Here is a 10964-nt window from a genome sequence, read left to right as displayed (position 1 = left end):
AGGAACTTTGCACACGAAGAGAGTTGCTAACTAAACAGTAATTTGCCATTGTTGCCACTAGAGGATGAACATTAAACAACATTGAAACCGAATACTATTACTGCCTCTCTCAAAGCCTATTCTGTATACTATAAGAGAAAACTAGCTATAACATTAAACTTAAACATTAAACTCCAGTAGACCTAGGAGTCTGTGGAAGAAACAAATGAAAGTGCACACTCTGTGAACAAAATAAATACTATTTTTTTTTCATTATGAATATACTCACATATTGCACGAGGTGTAATACTAGCAGTGTAGTTTTGTACATGTCATTTGATATATGTAGTTTCATATTCCCTAACATCCTGGCTTTTAAAAGTTAGAGATAACCTCTCTTTAGGAACATCATTCACTAGGGGATAATGTGTAGTTTAGTGCTATATAGGTCTAGCTGAAGTCCCTTGGTATTCTAACCTATAATGAATTATTAGGTTGGTGCAAAAGAAATTGTCGTTTTTGCATTGTTGAAATTTGCCATTTGATATTTGAATACATTCATAAATAAATGTGGTTATGCTATACATCATTTGAATGCACTTTTTTGCTTTATGTTTTTTTTCTGCTGACTTATTACTTGCGGTTTATTTGATATTTATTTTAGACTATGGCAATTATGTTAGACAAAAAGCAAATTTGAGAAATTTTTTTATTTGAGTTCAAAATGGATCATAAAGCAGTGGAGACAACTCAGAACATCAACAACATATTTGGTCCAGGAACTGGTAATGAATGTGCAGTGCAGTGGTGGTTCAAGAAGTTTTGCAAAGGAGGTGAGAGCCTTGAAGATGAGAAGCGTAGTAGCCAGCCATTGGAAGTTGACAAGGATCAATTGAGAGCTATCATCAAAGCTGATCCTCTTACAACTACATGAGAAGCTGCTGAAGAACTCAACGTTGACCATGCTATGGTCATTCGGATTTTGAAGCAAATTGAAAAGGTGAAAAAGCTCGATAAGTGGGTGCTTCATAAGCTGGCTGAAAATAAAAAATATTGTCCTTTTGAAGTGTTGTCTTCTCTTATTCTACGCAAAAAAACCCCCCCATGAACCATTTCTTGATCAGATTGTGACATTGATGAAAAGTGGATTTTATACGACAACCGGCGACCACCAGCTCAGTGGTTGGACTGAGAAGAACCTCCAAAACACTTCCCAAAGCCAAATTTGCACCAAAAAAGGTCACAATCACTGTTTGGTGGTGTGGTGCTCGCCTGATCCACTACAGCTTTCTGGGTCCCAGCGAAATCATTACATATGAGAAGTCTGCTCTGCAAATCGATGAGATGCACTGAAAACCGCAATGCCTGCAGCCAGCACTGGTCAACAGAAAGGGCCCAATTCTTCTCCACAACCAGCACATCAAAAGTTGAACAAATTGGGCTATGAAGTTTTGCCTCATCTGCCATATTCACCTGACTTCTCACCAACCAACTACCACTTCTTCAAGCATCTTGACCACAGGCAAAATGCTTCCACAACCAGCAAGATGCAGAAAATGCTTTCCAAGAGTTTGTCAAATCGCGAAGCATGGATTTTTACACTACTGGAATAAACAAACATTTCCTGTTGGCAAAAATGTATTAACTGTAATGGTTACTACTTTGATTAATAAAGGTGTGTTTGAGCCTAGTTATAATGATTTAAAATTCATGATCCACAACCAGAATTACTTTTGCACCAACCTAATATAATACTGTTGATGTAGATGTTGACGTAGTATCAGACACATTTCAGAAAACCCTTCAAGCACCAATTAATTCTATTAGTATTTTCTCATGAAATGCTATCAGAGCAATATTGTGACTTTTGGAAATTCATGGGGACCTAAATTAGTGGGAGATGGATACTATACAGTCTTTTGTATTTCTTTTTAAACATTCCAAAGACAAGGAATAGAAATGGTTTCCAAAATACTAATAGCCCTTAGTTTTGTGCATCTGTCTGTGTGATACAGCTTCATGACATGCAAAGACCCAGTCAAAGTCAATTCTATGCTACTACTATCATCAATTTTTTTCACTCCACTGAAGAAAGTCTCTGGGACTTCATTGGAACAAACTAATTCCATGAATCTGGCAGGGTGGCAGCCCTGTTTTCTTGAAAACTTTCCCAGCATTTGCAGTTCTGAATCTTAGAAAGTTTGGGGATGCACTTGGCATAAACCCAAAGATTTCTTAGATGTTAAGCAGCCATATTCCCCAGATCCCTCTTACATTCAATGTAGCCTGAAGCAGGTCCTGAGAAGGACTTTCCCAGCAACTACATTCCTGGCCTGCTAAGGGCTGGAACTTGGCCCAGTTGGCCTTTAATAACCTTTCCACTTGGCCTAACGTCATGAACTTGGTCAGCCTAAGTAGACAAAGGCACTTAGGGATATGACAGCTGAGTCTGAGTTTTGACAGAAGACTGACATCAGGTATCAGAGGGTATCAGCAAGTCTGCTGGTGATACAAAACCGGGAGGAATAGCTGATACACCAGAAGGCTGTGCTGCTATTCAGTGAGATCTAGATAGGCCCGAGGACTGGGCAGAGAAGAACCTAATTAAATTCAAAAAAAGCAAGTGTAGGGTTCCTGTACCTACAGAGGAATAACCCTACACATCAGTACAGGTTAGGGGTTGACCTGCTGGAAAGCAGCATTTCAGAGAAGGAATGGAGAGTTCTAGTGGACAACAGGTTGACCATGAGCCAGCACTGTGCCCTTGTGGCTAAGGAGGCCAATGGTATCCTGGGCTGCATTAGGAAGAGTGTGACCAGCAGGTCGAGGGAGGCTATCCTCCTGCTCTATTCTGCCCTGGTGAGGCCACATCTGGAGTACTGTGTCCAGTTCTGGGCTTGCCAGTTTAAGAAGGACAAGGAATTACTGGAAGGAGTCCAGAGGAGGGCTACAAAGATGATTAGGAGTCCGGAGCATCTTTCTTATGATGAAAGACTGAGACAGTTGGGTCTGTTCAGCCTGGAGAGGAGAAGGCTGAGAGAGAATTTTATCAATGCTTATAAATATCTCAAGAGTGGATGTCACAGGGATGGGACCAGACTCTTTTCAGTGGTGCCCAACGATGAGGAGCAATGGGCACAGACTGAAACAACAGAGGTTACATCTGAATATGAGGAGAAAGTTCTTTACTTTGAGGGTGACAGAACAGTGGAACAGGCTGCCCAGAGAGGTGATGGAGTCTCCTTCTCTGGAGACATTCAAAACCCACCTGGACACATTCCTGTGTAATTCCTAAGTGAAGCTGCTTTAACAGGTGGGTAGGACTAGATGATATCCAAAGGTCCTTTCCAATCCCAACCATTCTGTATCATATGGGCAAGGAATTCAGCAGTGAAGACCAGGCATGTGAGACAGAAGACTTCTATGTTTCATAAGGAAGGAAGCCACTAGAGGCCAGATTGGAGAAGACATTAGATGGAGACATTTGAAGACCAAGGAACTGGATGGGCTCAGGCAGGAGCTAAGATTGACTTTGAGAGGTGATTGGTAGAGAAAAAAACAGAAGCGGTATCTAGACTTTCTGAGACCAGGATGAGAAGCCTGAAGAAGGAACAAGTGTAACTGGCTATCTGGGAAAGTACAAATAAACAAGAGACAGAACTGGGTCATTTGGATTAAGAATCAGGTCATGTGGCCAGACTAATATGTGCTTGTCCTAGGAGTAGAGGAGGGTTTTATGCTAACCTTGCACTTGTGTGATCTTAGTTCAGCCCCTGGCACAAATCATAGATGCTGATGAAATACCTGCAAGCTCAAGAGGAATAGCAGCACATCTGCAACCATGCCTATTTTATCTCAAAAGCAGCTTGGGATTTACATCAGCCAGGAGCTCCCTGGTTGCCAGAGGAACCTGTGAGGGCCAGACAAGCAGCCTGGGTAACACACACAAACAAACACAAGAACACTAACTAAACATCAAACTATGTGAGTGTGCTTTTGCTGTTGACCTGAGAGGCAATATCGCCCCACTGCCTGGCTACCACAGAAAACCAGGTCTGAGGACAAGGCTGTTCTACTGAGTAACTTTGAAGTTTCACTTCAGGAATCAATAGCAAAAACATCCTAATTCCTTTTAAATCCTGAGAGAGTTTGTAAAACCACAACTCCATTTGCATTTTTGAGCATAACACAGCTGCTATTGGTTAGCCTGTTTCATAACATTGGCATGGGCCATGCTTCAGCTTCTCTGCCATATTACAAGTTCAGTATGTGAGAAGAAAATGCAAAAGCTTCCCTTGCCTCTGACCTTAATTTGCAGCTTTGTTTGAACAGGGATGCTCCCCTTTCAGGTAATTAGGTAGTGCCGAGGACAGGCTGCAAAACCAGAACGGCCAGGAAAAATGCATGTGCTAGAGCCACACGAGTGTAATACTATGTGTGCACAGGTGGTAAATCTGTTCTGAGTGCCTGCTGCTGACATGCCAAAGATCACTTCACAAGCACTAAACTCTGCCTAAAGAGTAAGTAACAGACAGCAGTAGGAACCAAGATGAGCACTATGCTTTTTGCATCACTTCTTGACTGGTGCTTCAGAAAGAGCTGCTGTGAGCTGAACTGCCTTTTTGCCAATACAGCTGTCAAGGAGATACCCTTCTTCCCTCCACATGCAGCAGCTCCAGAGAAAAACAGAAAACCCATATCCCCTCAAAACACACAGCTGAGCATTAGGGACCTTCAATGCAACAGAGAAGTGCATTTACCATCAGGGGCAAACTAATTTTGAACCAAAACTTCAAAACAAACTGTCATTAATTAGTAATCTCTAGAGGCTGGCCTCCCTCCTTGGTGCCTCTAACTATTTCCTCATCTCCTCAGCTAGCAGCAAAAACATTCCCGATTGCATCAGTTTTGATTACTCTTTAGATGAGGAGATTCTCCTTTAGCTAACCAGGCTTGCACCCTGTGTGGCCACTAGGACTTTGTCACTTAAGGAATGCCAGCAACCCTAGAAGATTTGAACACTACACAAAAGAGTATAGTTGGGAAGAGCTGTGGCATGAAGAAGAATGATTCTTAGACAAAGTTCTCCCTCCCTTCCTTGTTCCAGGCTTTCAACCATTATAAATTAACATTGGCTCTCACGTACAGGCACTTTTTAATTTGTACCCAACTCTTCCTAGATTTAAGAGGCAGAAATAACCACGAAACAAACAAACAAAAAGAACATTCTGGAAGGAAAGAGGAAGTCTAACAGGCACTCTAGTTAGGTGTGCAATTTATTTGAACCAGTTATTCCCACAAGAGTGATGTGATAGCACTAATTCCATAAGTAGTTCAGTCAAGCTTCTTCAATTGTCAATTCATGTTCAGTTGCTTCTTCAATGTTTTTCAGTTGTCGAAGAACCCATTCTCTTTGTTTCTTCCTCTGTTATAGAAAATAAAATGTAGTCAACCAAATCCATTCAGGTGTCACCTGCTTAAAAAGAACCACCATCACAAAACCAACATAAAAACAAAACAATAAAACCATACAACATACACAAAAGCATTATGAACTCAACTGGATTTTGGCTGAAGTTTTCAATTTGTTTTAATTTGAGAAACCTTTACTCTTAGAGCAGGCAAGTTTTCCTGAACATTCAACATACCTATGAACAATATGGTACAGGGGAAAAAACAAACTAGAACAGAATTTGATGGCTTCATGCTGATGAGACAGCCTTCAGAGTCTGAATCTACTGCCTCCCTATCCTTTCTAAGGGCTTTCCACAGCCAGCAATCAAAGTTCCAGGGAATTGAGCTCTTGTGCTCCACAGAACAGAAAAATAAAGACCTGTATAAGGTCTATTAATTTAAACTTTCCATAGGAAATCCCACACTAATCAAAGTACTGCACACAAGACCCCATTTGCAATGACTGACATTCTTTTTATAAAGCAGTATGATTTGGATTGAACAAGGAAAGTAGTAGATTTGTTTCTCCAGTTTTAGTTAACTTGCCAACATTAAGAAACCTGAGCATTTAAATTGCTGATTTCTTCCCATTCTTAAGTTTATCCTAAAGAAAGATATACTAAAAAAGTGTACTTTGCACTAGTGTATGCAACTAGTCATGCAAGTTCACAAGCTGAAGCAAGTACTGGTTTGGAAGACTGCATCCCATCCACTCTGTGATAAGGAATGATACCACAGAGTCTAGCAGGTTATGACTCAATTCATAAATATATGTTCTCACTACTGAAGTTGTGGAGATGTTCCATAACTAAAATTATCCCATATTACTAGAAAGACCTGTATATATTCAACATTGGTGGGAAATAGTATAGTTTAGCTATTTAATAAGTAAGAGAAAACAATTACCACAAGAGCTTTATCAATTTTCTTCTTTCTGGTTTTTACTATTGGCAGATCTTTTATCCCTGGTATTCCAGTAATAAGCCATGAAGGTCCACTCTTGGGAGTTACTGTAGCCTCCTCAGATGATTTGGTGGGAGCTTGAGTCTCTACATTTGCGACAACCTCGTCACTTGGTTCTTCATTTGATTCATCAGAGGCCAACACCGTTGAAAGCTTCCTTCTAGAAAATACAGCCTGAGAGCTTTGGTTTACCTCTTTGTTCAATTCTTGTGAGTCAAACACTGCTGAAAGCCTTTTTGGGGACGTATGAGGGATATATGCTTCAACACGTACTAATGATACTTGAGCTAATGTTCTACTTAGATTTGACTTTGGCACTGGAGATCCATAAACTCTCTTACTGACATCTTGGTCCTTAATTGACTGATTTGTCAGATCTGTAAGAGATGGCATTGTTCTTGAAAGCATTGAGTCCACTGGAGTGCTATGTTTCACCATTCTCTTTTTCAGAGATCTTTTAACATTCAGAAAAGAATCTTCTTCCTCCAACATCCTGAAGTCAAGTTTATTGCTTTAAGAAAATATGAAGAGAAAATTGTGTCATTGCTTACATAGTGAGGGATGCTATGTAAGGCATTCAGGTGCTGCAAAAGCAAATCCAAGATATTCTACTTTCATATTTGAATTCTGTCCAAAAATGGAATTTATCCGTTGTATAGATCAGTGTTCTTCAAAGGTTTGGAAGAGCCATGTTGAAAACAGAACATTAGAAGACAGCTTGTCACATACACAACCCTTACTCTTGCCCCAGATGCTCCATATATACTAGAATTTAAGGTAGCTCATTAACTGCAACGTCATTAAGACTGTGCTTTCTCCTTCAGAGTATACGAATAATATGCTTCTGGGATTTCAACTGCTAACACTTGGTAGGTGGATGAAGACTGTTACATGCCAGAAAGAATTACCATAATGTAGCAAAAATTCAAGTGCACTAGAGAGATACATGGAAAAGTTCTGGACTCAAGCAAGCATCTCTTACTCCAATTACCATTTTGCTTCTCTTATTTTCTTAAAAGGGGGCTCACAGATCTCTCATTCCCTCCTAGTTACTTGACATTTGGCTTACTTCTTCTGCTGACCCTAAACTTTGATCCTAACACCACCTGTGTTCTGTGCAAGTCTGTTTTCAACTGAATTTACAACAATAGCAAGGTTGTTTTTGTTAGCAGCATTTCCCCTACCCATGTGTTAACTCCCAAGAAAAAGGGACTTGACTTCTTACACATGAAGAAGCCTAAAATAAATATATCCAGATTGAGATATATTCAAGATAAATATCTTAATTAGATGAGCAGTTAAGTACTTCTAGTAACTGTTGAACTCTTTGCTTTCATGAGGCAGTTCAGATATTTCACCCAGATTGATTTCATGAAGCTCATCAAGGGGGCAATACGTTTTAAGTGCCCATATTCTAAGCCCTGTAGATCAAAGGCCTTGTCAGGGGTTGGAAGGACGCTACAACAAAGGGAGGTACAGGAGGACAGGGAGATATATTTGCTGGAGTTAAAGACATCACTTCTCCATTCCTTGCCAATGTTTTGCACCTGTGTATGGTCTGAGTTTAGCAGATTTTCATATCCACTTTGTGTTTCTAAAGAACAGGAGGCAAGAGATACAGCACTGATATATTTTTTTTGTTTTTAGCCAGATTGACTTCCCTTAGTCTTTATTGTAGAAGCTTACTGACAGTATGTTTGCACTTGGAGAGGGAATAAGAAGGAGTTTGCAACCACCATTCCCACAAGCCCATCATCAGCTATATATTTTAATGCCTTCCTCTTACTCATTAAAATTTAAATGGCCAATTAAAAGCTACTTTTAATTTAAACTTAGTTTCTAAAGAATGTTTTAACCAAAGTTTCTGAGAAAAACAACGTTTTTTTTTTAATTTCACAGTTTTCCATGCTTTAGATATATATATAGATATATATACGAGCAACAAACTTTTTCTGTTCAGTTGTTTTAATAAAACCATTAAAGAAGGGGAGAAGTCTAAAAACAACAAAGACATAAACCAGGTAAGATTGTCAGAGTCTACCATGGAGAAAGTATCTTGCAGCAATTTGCCAAATTAAAAAAAACCCCAAACAATCCCAAAAAAACCCAAATCCAAACAAACAAACAGAAAACAACCAAAAAACCACAGCCTTACCCTACCTACCAGTTTCCCCGATCTCTTCCTCTGCTCTTCAAGTGACTTAGCTTCAGCTGCTACTTCACTCCAGCTGGCTTCCCAACATCCTGTGTTGCAGAGAAATATTTAGCATTTTTCAGGAGTCTCAGCTGTGCTGCTAACTGAATAAACTACTAAATAGAAATCTGGGATGAATTAATCACAGGAAAATGGGTTAGCCAACTTATCTATGTGCTATGTTTGTTGCAATTTATTCGCTGCTGCTTGCTACCTATTTCAATCACAAAAATACATCCAGTGGTTAATTGGCCTCACATGGCTGCTTAAGGCACATTGAGGATCTGTTACAAGATAAGATGTATGTTGATGGATATATGTATGTTGATAGAATGTATCTATTCCCATTCTGATTTTATTTTCTCATTGCTTCTCTTGCCCAAAATATAAATGAGAAAACGAATGTTAAATTTGCCATGAAAACTTCTTCTATTAGGAAAAGAAGTAGTGAGAAACTGAAGCTTATTTTACTGCAGTCTGAATTTTATGGTGTTTTCAGCTAACAACTGTGGAAATGGCAGCATTTTATCTTGAAGGAAGTGGTTTCAAAATATCAGGTCTTACATGAGAACTGGATTGGTCTGAAGTGGTATGGTTCACATTAAGGACCATAATTATTGTTGACAGAGAAAAGCAGCCAAATTGCACCAGCCCTGCTGAATTGCAAGTCAGCTCTGTGGTGGATGGCAGTAAACGGCTGCTATCACAGCACTGTAGAGCAAGAACAGGCATGAGGTAGCATGTGCACAAATGCTGGGGTAACCCCTTTTGAAAAAGCATGACCTGTGGACCTTTAAAATCTAAGCTGATCAGACAGACCTAATTTCAGGGCTTTACGTGGGTGACTTGAGGTTGTAGGGTGCATCAAGCGCAGAGAGGGATGAAGGGCTGATCTTGCTGGGATTTGAACTTGTGGTTCCAGAGTGTCTGGGCATTTCAAACCTAATCATAAACCATCCTTCCTTGCTGCATTAATAATTGCACTATGAATAGAGAATTGGAGCTACCAGTTCAATACTGAAGAATAACAGTCTGTCAGTATATGGAGAAAGTTGCTAGGTTTAAATTATGTGCCCCTAAGGAACTGAAAGAGAGCTTGAGAAATGGAGGCACTTTACAATCACATGGATCACACAAGTAAACATCCTGGAAATAAATAGTCTGTCCAGGATAAGCTATTTATTTCCTAAACTCCCAGGAGAAGTTCCTACAGGAATATTTTGAGAACTAAACAAAAACTATTTTGAGATATTTGTGGCTGGGCCAAAAAAACCAACCAAAACTCAGTCCTTTATAAACATAGAAGACGCTAGACCAACCCTTACCTCATTTTGAATATTAGTAGTTAGTTTTCAAACTAGTGGCCTTGTGGCTTGGTGAGAAAACCAACCAGGTCAGTCATACTGTAGCACCTTGCAGAGCTCAGCAAGCCAGTTCCTTATATAGCACAGAGCGAAGAGTGATGTCCTGACGTGGTGTTGCAATGTTTGCACTGTCCTGCTGTGTCAGTGGGACACAATATCGCCTCTCCCAGTGAGGCAGTGATGCAAAAAATGCTGCACAGCATGAACTTGCATAAGAGGCTTTCTGGTGGGTCTGAGCAAAATTTACGTCATTTCACTGGACCCCTTCAAAAACTCCTGGCCTTGTCTTCCAGCCTGTGTCTTCTCCTTGCCATGCTTGCCCTCACTTTCTAGTGTATCCTTTTTGTGGCATCTCACAGTCCACCAGTGCTGTCTGTAACTGCATCATCTTTATGCCTACCGTCCATGGCCTTTTCCTGCAAACCTCTTCAAAAATAACCTTCCGTTTTCCTGCAAAGCCATTACTTGCCATTTCGTCTAGTTCCTTACCAAATGTTCTCAAGATATAAATTAGGAGATTTGGAAGTTATTCTCACTGTTAGCCATGGTTTCTCTTGTGTCCTACAGACTTCACTTTTTTTATGAAGTGGTAGCAGGATGTTACAGAGAACAGGAAGGATGTAACTATGCAGAGATCAGAAAGAAAAGAGTCCAAAATTAATGTAAGCATGCAGAGCTCAGCAGCTGCAGTGATCATATTATCTTGACCTTGGTGTGTCCATAGTCTGGACATGAAACACCCAAGCTCTGGCATGAGTGGCACCTTGAAGGCTTCTTGCATCTTTCAAAGAATGACACACAGTATGTCCTACACTCAGGCCTATTCATTATGAAACATTCCTTCACTAAAATTATATTCCTTGGTATGGCCATCTTCCTCCTCAGCATTTTCTACCTGATAGTTTGGAGCAATAATTCCATAGGCCTGGATCCATTTGTTTGGTCTATGTTTACATATCTTCCACTGTTTTTGCTGTGTGATGCAAGATGACACACAACTCTAGCAATAT

The 10964-nt window shown here is 40.1% G+C and overlaps 1 protein-coding gene across 1 annotated transcript; it reads right to left on the bottom strand.

The window, feature by feature from the left end:
• Positions 1-5317: 5317 nt before the first annotated feature.
• Positions 5318-10426, bottom strand: CCDC201 (coiled-coil domain containing 201). The gene is made up of 4 exons (XM_065627918.1): positions 10355-10426; positions 8561-8586; positions 6340-6907; positions 5318-5404 (listed from the first exon to the last, which is right to left on the bottom strand). Exons 1-4 carry the CDS (start codon positions 10424-10426, stop codon positions 5318-5320), a joined length of 753 nt encoding a protein of 250 aa, XP_065483990.1.
• Between the last annotated feature and the right edge of the window lie 538 nt (positions 10427-10964).

The sequence above is a fragment of the Caloenas nicobarica genome, chromosome 2, assembly GCF_036013445.1.
Source record: "Caloenas nicobarica isolate bCalNic1 chromosome 2, bCalNic1.hap1, whole genome shotgun sequence".
Classification (NCBI taxonomy): domain Eukaryota; kingdom Metazoa; phylum Chordata; class Aves; order Columbiformes; family Columbidae; genus Caloenas; species Caloenas nicobarica.
The sequence above is the reverse complement of the archived record's forward strand: the minus strand, read 5'-3'. Positions and strand labels throughout refer to the sequence as shown.